We start from the raw sequence: 17,019 nt of genomic DNA, 5'->3' as shown, positions 1-17,019 counted from the left end.
TACAGTACATAATATCATCAAAAGATTCAGACAATCTGTATTAATGGAATCATTTTCTTAAATTAATAGCCTAATTGGAAACCATCCAAAATTGGAAATAATATTCCATGTCAAGTAAGTGCTAGTAAAGCAAACACTGAACTTCACCAAACTTTGCATCCCATCATCCCATAATTCTTAAACTTTTAGTTTATGTATGCATATATATATATATATATATATATATATATATATATATATATATATATATATATATATATATATATATATATATATTGTTCATCTTCAACACCACAGGGCCTTATACAACGGATGCAACACATAATCTAAACTCAATAATAAACTGATTAAAAAAAACCTGCTGTAATTTAGCAAAAAAAATAATAAAAATCTATCATTGGTATGGTGAAGATTTCTGTAATGAGATGTTTATTTAACATTTATGGAAGGAGTCTCCAAAATGTCAGCATTTTGTAATAGTAAGATTTCCACCACAGGCTAAGATTTTGCACTGTGCAGTTTCTCGGTAAAACGACAAGCTGTGTTTTCTTTTTAACTGGAAGACATTGGGGAAAAAAACGAGAGGCTGCTGAGGGAACAACTGTTAATAGCTGCTAAAATCTGATAAGAAGAACTAACTTGTCTCACCGCCAAAATGTAACTATAAATGGATAAAATATATAATGTTAATTAACATTTTCAAACGGTAATCACTGTGGTATAAGAAAAATGAAACACTTTGTGATGTGTTATAGGGAAATAATCAGCTTATTGTTTATTTTCCGATCGCAGCACACCCCCTTACATATTTTGCAGTATCTACTTTCCATACTTTAATAAATAGTATAGATGACAACAACTCAATAGATAACAAGATGCAAAATTATTATTATTTTTTAAGTATGCTAAGTGTATTAAATTACCACAGGAAGCATTAGTTTAGCATTGTTAATATTAAAGATGCTTCACCCAGTACTTACGAATGTAGATTAGTAATTTTGTTATTTTTACATTGAGTATGCTCAGTATAACTTGGTTATTGAGCGAATAATTTCACGCTCATGATTTTTCACTGGATGACTTGAAAATGAAGCTGTATCTAAAAAGTTGTGACATCTTACAGCACGTGATGACTCAGACTAAAATTGTCTGTCAGTTGCAAGTACAGGAGTGCGGTGACTTTTAGTGGGTAGCACGTTCGCCTCGCACTTCTAGGGCCGGGGATTCGAATCCCGCCTCCCCTAAAAACTTAAACTATGGTGTATTCAATTTTTTTGGTGAAACATTTTTACACTAAAAAATACAGAGTATACTTTAAAGCAGTGAAATCATTGAAATATACCTTGTGAACTGAGTAAATATAAGTAAAAAATTTAAGTAGGTCTGGATAACTACATTTAGTACCATGACACATAAAATTGACTAAATATAATTAATTATATAATTAATATAATTAAGTAACCCTAAGTGAAAACCACAAAAAAAAAATTAGTAGATATAACGGAAAACCTACGTAGAATTATCATTCTATATCATTATTTGCATATATTCTAAAACGAAATACTGCTTTTCCATAAACAGGGTTGCCAGGTATGATGTCCATTAAGAACCATCACAAAATCCCAATGGTCAATAAAACCAGTCACATTTATGAAATATAGTAATATTTACAAGCTAACATCTTACGCTACATTTTTAATGAAACATTAAAGAATGCAGTTTTCCTAAATATTTTCCCCCAAATCCTAAAACTGTATAGTATGATTAAAATTGTATAATAGTAATAGTACTAGGGCACACGGTGTCTTAGTGGTTAGCACGTTCGCGTCACACTTCCAGGGTCGGGGGTTCGATTCCCACCGTGGTCCTGTGTGTGTGGAGTTTGCATGTTCTCCCCGTGCTTCGGGGGTTTCCTCCGGGTACTCCGGTTTCCTCCCCCAGTCCAAAGACACGCATGGTAGGCTGATTGGCGTGTCTAAAGTGTCCGTAGTGTATGAATGGGTGTGTGATTGTGCCCTGCGATGGATTGGCACCCTGTCCAGGGTGTACCTTGTGCCTGATGCTCCCTGGGATAGACTCCAGGTTCCCCCACGACCCTGAAAAGGATAAGTGGTATAGAAGATGGATGGATGGATGGGACTTCTCTTCTTGCTCACGTCTTCCCTCAGATAGATTACAAACTGTCAGCAGGCCAGTATCTGTTATGCTAATACCTGGTAGGGCGTTGGGCTCATGAATATTAATCACGTTGTATGTGTTGTCCCAAACTGATTTGCTGATGTCAAAACACCGATAGTGAGCGCTAGCCAATGGGAAAACCGCTTGCGTATTAGTTCCAGTAACATATTTCCTGTTTTCGAATCGTTTGCCGGGAGCTTCTGGCTTGTGTCGAGGTTTAAATTATTCCGTTCCTTTCTTTATCCGTTAACAATTTCGTTTTAATTTCTTGTAGTTTCACTTTCCTTTCTGCTGTAGTTTCATTTTTTTTTTCGAAGAACGCTTTTGTTTTTGTTTTTTTGACTAAAGACGGCAAGTGGAGTCCACCCATGTCGGATCCGTCTGAATAATATCAACAAATCTTCGACTGAGGTACGTTAAACACCCAATATGGCAAACATTCAGCTTGTCTTATCACTCTGAAGGAGAAGAATGCAGCATTAGAGGTACGCATCCAGACCCTAGAGAGGGTTAGTGAGAGTGAGAGCAGCATGGTTTTTGTACGGGAAAGTCTGGACGCCTCAAGCTTCACGTTTTACGCATACGCTAGGAACAGCGTACATCAGCAGAGTACGCGCGTAATGTACGTGTGACGCAAATTTCGTCATCAGCAGAGTACGCGCGTACTGTACGCGCGCCGCAGATTTCGCCATCAGCAGAGTACGCGCGTACTGTACGCGCGCCGCCAGATCTTTAACCGCCTGTACTTTGTACTCGCAGGTGTGGAGAGCAGAAGGGGTGAGGATCACTGGCATCTCAGGAATATCATGTGTAGCTGGACAGAAAAGAGAAAGGGGGAGAGAGAGAGATAGAGGGGTAGAGATTATTGTCCTGTAATGGTTAAGCCAGAAGGTAAAACAGAGATGAGTGCTCACTGGGACATCAGGCGGCCAGCCACTCCACCAAGTTTATGGTTGTGTGTGTGTGTGTGTGAGAGAGACTCAGGTGAGTCTGAAGGCCATCATGGCCGTGGGTGATGGGAAATGGAGTCCATGATGTGGTGAGTTCATGGCATGAGAGAAATGCTCTGAACTAGCAATTAAAATCAAAATAAAAACAATGTGGTGTTCAGGTAATAAATGGTTTCATATTTTTAATCCGCGATGTGTATTCGAATTAATCCAGTTGCCGATCTTGATGGTGTTTTTCGGCGAAAACCTGGTGCTTGCTATTTATTTAACACTTTATTATTTTGTTCTTTGCAGAAACTGAAACTATGCCACCGAAGAAGACAGGTGAGAAGATTATAATCTTTGGTGTAAAAAAAAAACAACCAAACAAACTGCTTTCCGCACCTTATGACAATTTGAATAGTTCTGTTCACACAATGGATAACATTTCCTTGTAAATTCTACAGTAACATCCTGTCAGCAGAGTTGCCAAGTAGTCACTATCATTTCTATTTACAGCGTTTATAGTGTCGTTTTTGTTGATACCATAGCAATAGCACATTATACTGCATATACTTATATATTCATAAGTGTATTATTGTAAAAAGCACCAGTGCAATCTTACATCTTATATTGTCATTTTAATTCTCTGCCAAAATTGCTTTTTAAAAAAATCATAACAAAAGAATAATACTAAAAAAAAAATGGTGTTTATTGAAGGATTATACACAGGATTATATATTAGATTAAATCACAAAATTGGAAAGTTAATTATTATATTGTCATATCACCCAGGGTTAGAACTAGAAGTAAAAAGTTGGTTAAAAGATGCCTAAATAGTTAGGGTTGTACTGTGTGCTTGTTTAATTGCTTGCATTCTTCTTTCACGCAGTCGGAGGAAAAATGGCTGCAAAAAAGAAAACGAAGGCTAAGACAGGTCGGTGTTTCTTAATAATGGATTTTCAGCTCAGAATTGGATGAAAGATGCCGCCAAATAGCTGCATATTTTTAACGCCTGCATTCTTCACTCACACAGCTAGAGCAAAAACGGCTACAAAAAAGAAAACGAAGGCTAATACAGGTCAGTATTTGTTTGTGCTGTGTATCAGGACCAGACCTGGTTAAAAGATGTCGCAAATATAGTTAAAGTGTTGTTTTAATATGTGCATTCCTCACTCATACAGTCGGAGCAAAATCAGCTTCGAGAAAGAAAACGAAGACAAAGCCAGGTCAGTTACAGGTCAAAAAACTCTTAGTAAAGATACATGTCTATGTTTGGTTCAGCTTCTTTTTTTTCTTTTTTTTTTTATTGCCTGAGGAAAAAATTTTATCAGATCGTATTTAAATTCTGACCTCTAGTTATAGAAACAATGCTGAAAATTTCTACCATTTCTGCAATTTTCTGAATCTCGATTATGATTATTGATTATGCATTTCATTCTGTTGCCCTGGAATACAGACATGTTTCCCACTTTCCCAGAGCCATATTGGCATTTTTGGCACTGATGGCTCAGTATACGAAGAAATTTAATTTAGTAATTCAAGCATACATAACTAATAGATGTGATTTGTATTGGAAATATTTGCCATCTGTTAATGTTCAAATTCTGTTTTCATGCAGTAAAAGTGAATCAGGGACCAAAAAAAGGAAAAAAAGTTACAGGTCTGAAAGCTTCTATTTTTATATATGTAGTACTATATACATTATAATAAAAAACTGCAGCAGATTATAGTCCTTGATTGCTTGTTTTATTTGTATCCAAAACAGTTATGATCGACTGATTGATTGATGAATCTTGTCCATTTGATATATTTGATTGTTAATCTTGGATTGTTTTACTCCCCCTTTTTTGTTTGAAAAGTTCAAGGAAACAAGCCTGCACCTCCCAAAATGAAAGCAAATCCAAAGACAGGTCAGAAAACTCTTATTACATTCAATAAATCCCTCCCACTGAATGAATGAATGAATCTGCAATCCCAATCTAGTATTTGTCTCACATTCTGTAATTAGTATTTTCCCATATTTATTAAAGCTCATTTCAGCCCCTTTTAGTCCGGTTTAGTCCGAATTACTTTCATCAAATATAAAGCAAGTATGCTTTAACAATTGCAGAAAACAAATGAAATAGTCTGCAGCTGTTGTATTAACTTCTTTTGACTTCACAAATCAACAAAATGTGTGATTTTTGGTCAGGGTGTACAAACTTTTTGCTTACAACTGCATTTTTTTGTAGATCCAAAATGATTGCACTTATCTTTCTTATGGTCATAAAAAAATATATTTAAGTGTCTCTTCATGCAATCATTCATTTATTTATACCATGTTATTGTATAATGTTGAATATTGCAACGTTTGATTTGTAGTAAAGATTTTAACAAACAAGAAGCCCAAAGCTGATGCAGGTCAGAAATCCGGTTACTAATTCATTATATACACTCTTTTCTTTTTGGAATCTTTCTCACCCATTAACATTTTCAGGGCTTACACTGTATAGTTTGCCAAATAATGAACGAATATTTATTCATCTGATGCTTGTGCTTCTAGGAGAAGCTGTATGTCTATTTCTTTCTGGGTTGTTGTTTTTTTTTTTTTCATACATCACCTTCTGTTAGTGTTTCATGATTAATTCTAATGCTTGAATTGTAGGAATGAAGTCAACAAACAACAAACCAAAAGCTGGTGCAGGTCAGGATATTACATTTATTACTAAAGATAATATATATATAGTAGGGAATTTATTCAGTGGTGGGAGGAGCACAGACACACAGGAGGCCGTTTTAGTGTTTCCCGTAGAGAAAATCTTTATTACAGACAGTCTGTGAAGGGGGTGTGAGTGTGTGTGTGTGTGCGCGTTGAACTGCCACCATGTGCTCTCCGGCCGTCCAAAACATTGGTGGTGCTGAAGCGGAGCTGTCTCTTCAGCACCACCGCGCTACGCTATATGTATGTGTGATCGATCTGCTGTCTTATCTGTCTGTCTGATTGATGTAGTACAATAAATACAAAAGAAGCAATACAAAATTGAAGCAGTACAAAAATACAAGCAAGTCTCTTACAGAATCGGATGAAATTCTTTTTTTTTTTTTCCTCAGATATTCGACCCACCGTTTTTCACTGGTTTGGGGTTAGTTACAGCTCCAAGTTCACTCCAAATTGTCTCAATCGTTCGTGCTCCATTTGTGCTGCTTCGGATTTGGAGATATTAAAAGAATATTTATAGGTCATTCTGAGGTCACTCAGCCAACCCCCTCATACAACCCCAATGCTCCAGATTCATCCCAAATAGTCTCAATCGTTTGGAGCATGTGGGGGGCTGGTGACGTAATCGCCTAGAAATTAATGTCTAATATTTTAAAAAGGGAAGCAGCACAAACGAAGCATTTATCGGCACAAACGGAGCACAAACAAACGAGACTATTTGGGGTGAATTTGGAGCGTGTGGGGGGGGCTGAGTGAACCCCGGAATGACCTATAAATATTATTTTAATATCTCCAGAACCAAAGTAGCACAAACGAAAATTTTTACAGCACAAACGATTGAGACTATTTTGCCGACGTTTTGCATGGGGTGGGGTGGGGGGTGGACCTTCACGCAGGTGGGTTTACCTGATGAGATACAACAGGGTGTCAGCAGTTAAGTACCTCAGTACCCCAGTACCAAGGTGCCACTATTGGTACCTTTAGCTCAATTGTTAGTCTCTTTAGATAAACCTTAAAGATGTGATTCTCAGCCTCAGTCATGTCCATTGCTGAACGCTGTAAAATATGTCCAGATATATTTAATATTATTGTGTTTTAAGACTTGCATTTTTTTGTTTACACAGTGAAAAGAGTGGTGGGACCGCAGAAGAGAAAAAATCCTAATCCAGGTATTTCAGAAAGAAAGAAAGAAAAAATAACAAGCATGTCGGCACTATCTCAAAATTGAATTTAGAAATCCAGGCCTTGGTAACTAATTAATTTATGTAATTAATTGTTGTATGTTTATTCAACCAGAAATTTGATGTCAGCATGTTGTATATAAAGCTTACATTCTTTGTTCATGCAGCAGAAGGCCAGAGTCTAGCAAAAAAGAAGAGAAAGTCTCCAGCATGTGAGGATACATCATACTTTCATAATTATTTGTGTGCAGGTTAGGGATGTCACGATACCAAAAATCTAGTAGTCGGTATCGATACCATCAAAAGTACACGATACTCGATACCTAAGTCGATACCATGGTGTGGTTTTAAAAAAATAAAATAACATTACAATCTCTCCTGGAGGACATCCTCCTCTGGCTGATACTGATAAAAGGGGGGGGGGGGGATATTTTAGTTATCAAACAGACACACACACACATCCCTTATACTCTGAATACAAGCATTAGTTTCAATTCACTGATATAGATTAAAAGCATGAACATTTGAATAATTATTAATGACATTAGGCTACATGTTGATGACAGGACACGGGCTGAATGGCGACGAACGGTGCCCATTAGTTTATAACATTCAATGCGTTAGCGTCGTTAACAAATAACCGGCTATCGCAAACATTGCATGGAGCATAACGTTAGCTGGTTTCACGCCCACAATGCCAGCTGCCTCAAACAAACATAATATAGGACAGTCTTTCAGGTGCTTCACCAAATTCCAGATGTTTCCTCGCTTTGTTTGAAATGACCGATAGCATCGGTTGCGCACCGACTTCTGAGCATCAATTACATGTTTGTTGTCATCCGCCTCGAATGCGAAGTATTTCCATATTTGACACTTACCACCATTCCTCTCAACGAGTCGGGGCGGAGCTAAACTCGTCACCATCTTCTTGTTCTTCTTCTTCTTCACCACTTGTGGACCGACTAAAACACTTACGTGTACTTGCTGCCCCCTTCAGTTCCGAAAGAATTGCAACCTCGGTACCTTCATTACCAAAGGTACCTATGCTACTGCCGAAAAACAAGCACCATCACGTTTTAACAATGTTGGTACCGACCTGGTACCGAAGTATCGGTTCTCGTGACATCCCTAGTGCAGATAACATGTTATCACTTTAATTTGCATGAAATAAGATTTATTAACAATAAGTTGACTACAGGTCCTGTCCTGTTGCTCAATTGTTCTAACAGATGTGACATAAAGATCATGTTTACACTTGCTATTTACAGAGCCTATTCATGGTATTAGTGTGTGTTTAGTCCAGGTTGTACAGTTGAGGTCATAAGTTTACATACACCTTGCAAAATCTGCCAAATTAAAATAAATAAATAATTTAAATAAGAGGATTTATAAAAAATGTGTTTTGTGTTTATTTAATTCTTCCCTGAATAAGCTATTTCACATAACAGATGTTAACAACATATATACTAACTGAATTTACACAAATGAACCGGTTCAAAAGTTTACATAGCCTTGATTCTTAATACTGTGTGCTTTTACCTGGTTTTTATATTTTGTGAGAGTTGTTCATGAGTCCCTTGTTTGTCCTGAGCAGTTAAACTGCCCACTGTTCTTCAGAAAAATCCTCCCGGTTTCTGCTTTTCCTGCATCTTCTGCATATTTGAGTCCTTTCCAGCAGCGGCTATATGATATTGAGATCCATCTTTTCACACTGAGAACATCTGAGGGACTCGGACACAACTATTACAAAAGTTGCAAACATTCACTGATGTGCAAGAAGGCATTAAGACATTAAGAGCCAGGGGGGTGTAAACTTTTGAACAGGATGATCGGTGTAAATTGTTTTTATTTTGTCTTTTGAGAAACATCTAAATATGTTATGTAGCTTCGAAGGGCAGTACTAAATGAAAAAAAAATAAAATCTTTAAACAAAATTATGACAATTCTGAGGGAGCTCCCTGTTGCTAGATGTTGTGTGATAGGGGAAAGCTAGCTAGTGGGTTGGAATCGGCAAAATGACCAAAATGGGGGTACAAATAACTAAATGAATTTAAAAAATTTTCAAATGGAAAGCTTTAATACAGGACACAGAGATGATATGAAATCGTCAGTTACCGATGAATCTTCAGATTAAAAAGCACTTGGCAATTAAATACCCCATTACCCCATACCCCAAGTGAATGTTTTGACATGTGTTTTTGTTTCTACTTTAGGTAATATGCAAAGCACGTCCGTGACGGCTCTTCCTAAAGTCCAGCGATCAGTTGCATCTCCTCCGACCATTCTTCCTGTTTGTATGAGTCAGTTCCGATTAAGTGATTCACAAAAGTGCGATAAAGGCAATACTTTATTCCAATGCTGTTTGTAAAAAAAAAAATAAATAAATAAAATAAAAAAATTTACTAAATATGTACAGAAAGATTCGGTCATATAGATAATAATGAATTTACATACCGTTTTGTTGACAACATCTGCAGTGCAGGGAATATTGATCACTTTAGCACATGGCTGTATTTCTGATGATACTTTGTGGAGACCAAGGGGGGAAAATAGAGTTCCCTTTCAAATGGAACTCAGTGTTGGGAAGCACCCTCGTGCGTGACCGGTATCTGAAGTCTGTGTGAAATCATGCCTATATATAATCTTTTCTGTCCCTCACCTCTTTGTAAGTATGAGTAAGAGAGAGTTCAGGAAGTGTGCTACACCTTGCTCCCATTTTATTACAGGGGCGCTGGACATACTTTTTGTGTGAAGTGTGCGGGAGTGGAGCGTGCGGCGGAAGCATCTGAGGAGGCTGACTGCGCTCACTGTGAATGCTTCACAATTAGGCAGCTCCGCTCTCTGCTTGCTCTCTTCTCAGCCGAAGGGATCCCGTATGGATCTGGTAGAATGAACAGTACGGGTACTTGGTTATGCCGAAGTTGGAGGAAGCGCTTGCGAGCTACCTCTCTCCATCGACGGCAGGGAATTTAGGGTAAGCCGTGTAAGGCCACCTCGGCGTTGTTTGGCAAAGCCTATGCAGCAGCAGGTCTCGCTTGTGGGTCATTACATAGCCCCCAGTATTACTGTAGGGCCCCCCTAGCCAATGTTGTCCCAAGTTTTCAGTCTTCTCTGGTCAGCCAGCTGTCACAGGGCAATGAAAATCTGATTCTTTCCCTCCAACAGAATGTGGAAAAGTTAACGACACTAAAAGACCATCTGGCAGCGTGGAAACTACTGACAAATGTGTCTCCATGGGTTCTGTCCACCATAGAAAAGGGTTACCGGGTCCAGTTCAGAGCAAGAGTGAACACAGAGCAGAGCCCGAAGTTAGTGTAGGAAGTAAGATCCCTCTTGGACAAAGGGGCCATAGAACAAGTACCCCTTTCACTGAGAGAGGGAGGTTTTTACAGTCGTTATTTTCTGGTCCGCAAAAAATGGTGAGAGTATGCGGTGAATTTTAGATCTGAATCATCTGAACTGTACTTTTCGGTTTGGAGGCAATGCGTACCAATATCGGGTTCTTCCCTTTGGTCTAGCCTTGTCCCCTCTCACCTTCACAAAGTGCGTGGATTCCGATCTGGCTCCCTTGTGACTCCAGGGCATCTGTGTACTAAACTACATGGATGACTGGTTAATTCTAGCACGATCCATGGCGTTGGTGATTCAACATCGATATGATGTTTTCGCCCACATGAAGAGCTTGGGGCTCAGGTTGAACCCCAGAAAATTATGCTTTCTCCAGTGCAAAGGACGACCTTTCTAGGGGTTATATGGGATCCTACAGTGATGACGGCGTATTTACCTCCAACACGCGTAGGGTGTCATCATTGAGTAATATAAAGCAGGGTCTAGGCATCCCATTCAGGCTCTACAAGAGACTGTTGGGGCTTATGGCACCAGCAGCCATCGTCATACCGTTGGGCCTACTGCACGAGACCATTTCACTGGTGGCTGAAAAGTCGGGGTTTCATCCGAGGACAAAACCCCTGAGAGTAATCAACATCATGTATCGATGCCTATGTGCTCTGAGAATTGGAATGTGTCCCCAGTTTCTAGCTTCTGGTCACACACTAGGGACATCTCCTTACCGCAAGATGGTAATGACGGACACCTCCCACATGGGCTGGGGTGTGGTCTTAGACAGACGTCCAGCTCACAGTCTCTGGAGCTGCCCTCATCTAGAGTGGCATATAAATCGCCTAGAAATGCGGGCCATATTCCTAGCACTCAAATTCTTTCTTCCTCAGTTGAGAGGTCACCATGTGTTAGTTGTGACAGACAATACAGCGGTGGTCTCATATCAAGCACCAGAGTTACGTTCACACCCCCTGTTCAGGTAGGCGCAACTAATTCTTCTCTGGACGGAGGGAAAGTTTTTGTCAGTGAGTGCAATGTCACTGCTCCCACAATGCAACTGCTCCTACAAGTTCTAGCTAGAGTTTGCAAAGACCGTCTTGGTCTGCTGCTAGTAGCACCTTACTGGCCAGCTCAAATATGGTTCTTGGACATTATGTCCCTGTTAAACAGCACTCCCTGGGAGATTCCTGTTCACAGGGATCTACTGTCTCAAGCCAGGGGGTTGATTTATCACCCTTGGCTGGAACTATGGAAACTGTGGGTCTGGCGCCTGAGGGGCACCAGCTCATAGATTCTGGTCTCTCAACCGAGGTCGTAGAGACCATATTGAATGCTTGAGCACCATCCACGCGGAAATTGTATGCGCTCAAGTGGCGACTTTTTGTTTTGTGGTGTGAGGAACGTCAGTTAAACCCAGTAAACTGCAAGATAGCTACAGTACTGGAGTTCTTACAGGGACGTTTCTCAACAGAGTTGGCTCCTTCTGAAATTAGGGTCTACGTGGCAGCCATTTCGGCCAGCCACACCCCTATTGATGGAGCCTCTGTGGGGCAACATCTAACATCGAGGTTTATGCATGGTGTCAGTCGGCTGAGGCCCATCTGCAGACCACGCATACCTTCCTGGGACCTTTCTGGGGTCCTGGAAGGTCTGTCAGGCACCCCATCTGGGGGGTCGCCTCCTCAAAGGCTTTATCCAAAGGAGTACCCTTAGAGAATGTGTGTGCTGTGGCGGGGTGGTCTATGCCACACACATCCATTTGATTTTACAGTTTGGACATGGATTCCACCCCAGGCTCGAGTGTCTTGCAGTGACCGTCAGGCTCACGCAACGTTGAGTTCCCTTTGAAAAGGAATGTAACCCTGTTCCCTGAGAAGGGAACGAGACGTTGCGTGGTTTTGTTATACTGGGGCATGCCTATGAATCGTGTCTTTGCTTCAGATAATAGAGGCTGAGGATGGTTTACAGCCACCATTTTATAATCACACAACGTACAAAATGCCACATCACCTGACCTCAGCAGGCCTATAAATAGGCGTGCTTTCACATAGACTTCAGATATCGGTCACACGCAAGGGCACTTCCCAACACGTGAAGCTCACGCAACGTCTCATTCCCTTCTCAGGGAACAGGGTTACATGTGTAACCCAGACGTTTTCTGCACTTGCATCCTGCCTCTTCCAACTGCATGTTACAAGATGTGTACATATTTACATGGCTTGTACAATGATGTGTATACATGTGCTATGTCTTAGTATGTAGTAGTGTGTGTGTGTGTGTGTGTATATAAATAAACTCATTCTTAAGAAGATGACCTTCAAATAAAGAGTTACCCAGACAGTATTATTGCCCATAATTTATCAAATTTCTTTCTCTACCTACAGATAACATGCCTGTTCCAGCTCTAACTCAACCCAGTGTGCATGTTGTTGCGGTTCCTGTGGGTCAGTTCTTAAGTCTTTCAAAAAATTGGTCATTTGAGAAAATGTATCTAATTTTAGTACAGTGTTGTATATAAAACGTTGCCCAGACATTATTGTTGGGTATAAATTGTAACATTGTTTTCTCTATTAGCAGGTAACTTCACGGTTCAAACATCTGGCAGGAGCGATTTTTGCCAGCCTTCAGGTGGCCCAACGAATCGATTTAATAACGGTGACACGATCAACCAAGGAGTTACTAACAATGCTGCAGTGTGTGGTAAATATTACACCTACTATTTAAGCATGTAAGAAAATAGAATCATAACTGTGTATGATTCCACCTAGCCCCACTCTCTAGATGTATATGATTCCGCCTAGCCCCACTCTCTAGATGTGTATGATTCCGCCTAGCCCCACTCTCTAGATGTGTATGATTCCGCCTAGCCCCACTCTCTAGATGTGTATGATTCCGCCTAGCCCCACTCTCTAGATGTGTATGATTCCGCCTAGCCCCACCCTCTAGATGTGTATGATTCCGCCTAGCCCCACTCTCTAGATGTGTATGATTCCGCCTAGCCCCACCCTCTAGCCGTGTATGATTCCGACTAGCCCCACCCTCTAGCCGTGTATGATTCCGACTAGCCCCACCCTCTAGCTGTGTATGATTCCGACTAGCCCCACCCTCCAGCCGTGTATGATTCCGCCTAGCCCCACCCTCCAGCCGTGTATGATTCTGCCTAGCCCCACCCTCCAGCTGTGTATGATTCCGCCTAGCCCCACCCTCTAGCCGTGTATGATTCCGCCTAGCCCCACCCTCCAGCTGTGTATGATTCCGCCTAGCCCCACCCTCTAGCTGTGTATGATTCCGCCTAGCCCCACCCTCTAGCTGTGTATGATTCCACCTAGCCCCACCCTCTAGCTGTGTATGATTCCACCTAGCCCCACCCTCTAGCAGTGTATGATTCCATCTAGCCTTAAATTTGGCTCAGTAAATTCTCTAAGGATTGAGAATTGTTATTGTTCTCAACAGTGGGGTTTTCTGTTCTCAACAATGTCTTTCCTAGAAATTTCACATTTCCTTTTTTATTCTGTTTTTCAGCACAGAGAGATCAGATAGACAACTCTCAAACTGGAAGCGACAATATTCAAGGTACCTCCACTTCATCCCTACCAAATAAAACAAAAACTAACAATCTTGTATTTCAGCTGTTTTTTTTTTTTAAACCCTTTTCGAAATTACAGATGAAAACCTGTTGTTTCTAAGGAAAAACAATGTTAAGTTAATCGACGGGGTAAAAAATGTCCCTGAAATCCTTGATCGCCTCGAATTAACCAACGAAAAAGCAGCGATAGTGCGAGCAGAGAGGACAGATCAGGAGAGGATGAGGAAGCTTCTGGAGTTCACGACCAGCACACATGGTGCAAAGTTTCTAGTCACAGCCTTGTGGAGCTGCGCAAGCGATGTCATGGAAGACCTGGCCAACACCAACTGTGAGCACACACTTAACATCCTTAACGACAATACAAAGCAGTCATTTATATGCCATGAAATAAATTTATAGGTGCACTTTAGTGTTACTCCGCCCCCCAGACCCCGCCTCCTAAAGTTACATCAGAACATGAGGAAAAAGAAAATCAGCCACCAGCCATCAGTCTTGTCTGATCTCATCTTATTTGTGATAAAATAACAATTATGGAAATTCCATTTTTCACCTAACTTAGCGCCTCTTTAATCAATCAACTTCAGATTACTATATTAGAATATTTAGATTTATATTTCAGAATATTCAGTAGTCTGACCCTAATATAATTTTTCCGTTTCATTGCCGTTAAAGTGTCATGTGTTTTGTTTATGCTTAGGAAGATCAACGAATAGATTCCAGCTCTGACGCATCACTTCGATTTCATCGATCAGTGAACATCAGCGGGTCACATCATTTGTCCAATGTTTTTATCTAAAGTTGTTTGTTGTCTTATTTTATTATTATTATTTTTTTTTTTTACATACATGTATTTTTCTATACCCAAGATGTGAGTTCTGACATGAAGTTTAAAAAAAAAAAAAAAGGGAAATTTTTATATCAGGTTCTTAAATAATGTTTTTAAAGAAATTGCTGACAATCAAGCTCAAACTATTTCCATTTCAAGCAAAGTCTATTTTATGCAAATAATTTAAGCAGTGGGTCTTCTTAGAAATGTTACCTGTTTAGCTAAGTTCAACTGAACTCTTTATTAGTCGGACTCTAATACGCTAAGTGATGCACCTCCACCCATCTAGCTGCTCTTATATCCAATTTTTTTAACAAAAGATTAAACAGTAAAGACAATTTTTCACAGCCTTCTTTGCTCATATTTACCAAGTCTGCCAATATTAGTGGAGGCCACTGTATGTAAAAAAATAAATAAATCAATAAAACAACAATACAAAAATGGTGGTGTTGAATATCTGTATCTTAGTAAAATGCTGTTTTGTGGTTATAACGTTATGATCAGCCATCAACTGACTATAATATATCTATATAATAGTCAGTTGATGGCTGATCATATTGTGTTTTTAAAAACTTGTTTATTTGCTGTTTAGTTTGCTCTACAGTCATGTGCGCAGCTCTACTCATCAAAACGTTCTCCAATTTCTACTTCTGTCAGTTGTCACTGTGCTCTCCTTACCAACAGGTGGCAGCACTACACAACATGATCATCCTCTTGATCTTAAGTACAAAACTATTTGTCATTTGTCGTGTGAAGAAACTGTTTAACATCTAGAGCAAACCCTATGATGGGTAAAGCTTTATCTTGGCCAGAAATGTAGGCAATGAGAAACAGTTTCGTAGGTAATAAAACATTCAGGGGGCATGCGTCTATGGGTAAATAATCAACAACAGGGTGGTGTGTTGTACCCTGGTACCCCAATAACAGCATGCTCTGAAATGTTTGTCTTCCTCTTATAATCCAGCAATTTGGCAGCATTTACAATTTCTCATTTATTAATCATACTTTTTATCCATTCATAGATGCATTTACATGCAGCTGGCGCTATTTTCAGACCTGCGCTTATAGAAAATGAGTCAACACCTTCTGATCAATCAGAATTAAGCCGTGATGAGGTATAAAGAAACCCTTTAGTTTTAAATCAGGTAACATACCTGACTGTGAGGGGAAAAAATTGGATGTTGCTGACAGACTCATGATGTCATTCTTCACTCGCAGCCTGGAGCTCCAAATTGGCAAAGCTACTACCTCTCAAAGATTTCTACTGATCAGAAGGTCGTGAGTTCAAATCTCAGCGTTGCCAAGCTGCCACTGCTGGGCCCTTGAGCAAGGCGTTAACCCTCAAATGCTCAGTTCATCATGAAATGAGATCAATGTAAGTCACTCTGGATAAGGCCGTCTACCAAATGCCATTTCTCTCTCTTTCTCTCTCTCTGTGGATTGACTTCACGATGTACCAATAAAAGTGTCCCTCAGGGGTTCATTTTTGCCATCTGCATCTCTGTGAGTATCACTTATGTCTCGCAGATGTTATAAACATGATTGAGAGTTTGGACGAGGGCTTGTTGCTGCATGATTTTTACAGTTTCGACACACGATGTCTACACACATTCCAACAGGAGCACGTAACAGCTCTTGGTGTGTACAGTACCGGCCTAATGTTCTGACTGGCACTAACGCTTCTAAACACATGACTTATGAAAATAATATGACATTTAGATATGCTGTAAGAGAAAAATGCAAAATCCTGGAGGGAAATGGTAACGGCAACTCTGCTTCGTGCTGTATCGTTACATCACCCCGCCATTGATTGTTTCTCTCTAACAGCATGCCTCAGAGTGTGTCACTGCTTACTAATTGTCTATATTTCTGTCATTTCTACTGATAATAATGTTATCTTTCAATAGGTTACAATTCTAGTAAATTAAAAAAAAAAAAAAAAAAAAACACTCCTCAAGTGTTTTGTTTAATAACGAGTTATCTGGCAATAGGCCGCTCTGGATTTTTTTCTCTCTCTTGAAGTTAATAAGACGAAAAAATCAGCTTGTCATTTTACAAACAAGCCACGGAGGCAAATGTCTTCAATCCTGAAGACTTTATCATGTCGGAAAACGTAAAGTTACAGTATTACCTCTGACCGATACGAAAAGCGCTGACACTGGAGACTCCTTCCATAAATGTTAAATAAATGTTTCCCCAGAGGACAGAGGAGTTTTCAGTTTCTAGGTAACATAACAAAGCAGCATTTTTTGTCTTATTAACTTCAAGAGAGGGGGAAA

At 39.8% G+C, this 17,019-nt stretch overlaps 1 protein-coding gene across 6 annotated transcripts; it reads left to right on the top strand.

Moving 5' to 3' along the window:
* The first annotated feature begins 1,845 nt into the window (after nt 1-1,845).
* On the top strand, nt 1,846-15,187 carry LOC128608495 (uncharacterized). 6 transcript variants are annotated; one of them, XM_053626246.1, is made up of 16 exons: nt 1,848-2,589; nt 3,423-3,452; nt 4,000-4,044; nt 4,144-4,188; nt 4,292-4,336; nt 4,729-4,770; nt 4,970-5,020; nt 5,755-5,793; nt 6,933-6,977; nt 7,157-7,201; nt 9,203-9,328; nt 12,713-12,772; nt 12,906-13,028; nt 13,851-13,901; nt 13,994-14,242; nt 14,612-15,186. In XM_053626246.1, coding segments are annotated over exons 2-16 (987 nt in total). In that variant the 5' UTR covers nt 1,848-2,589; nt 3,423-3,433; the 3' UTR covers nt 14,614-15,186. The 6 variants fall into 6 exon arrangements, with proteins under 6 accessions (XP_053482223.1, XP_053482221.1, XP_053482220.1 ...); XM_053626245.1 differs by having other exon boundaries at nt 1,849-2,589; nt 12,903-13,028; XM_053626249.1 differs by having other exon boundaries at nt 1,850-2,589; nt 9,203-9,289; nt 14,612-15,185.
* Nucleotides 15,188-17,019: the final 1,832 nt, after the last annotated feature.

This window comes from Ictalurus furcatus, chromosome 6 (genome assembly GCF_023375685.1).
Source record: "Ictalurus furcatus strain D&B chromosome 6, Billie_1.0, whole genome shotgun sequence".
NCBI classification, from domain to species: domain Eukaryota; kingdom Metazoa; phylum Chordata; class Actinopteri; order Siluriformes; family Ictaluridae; genus Ictalurus; species Ictalurus furcatus.
This window is presented reverse-complemented; position numbering and strand designations above follow the sequence as displayed.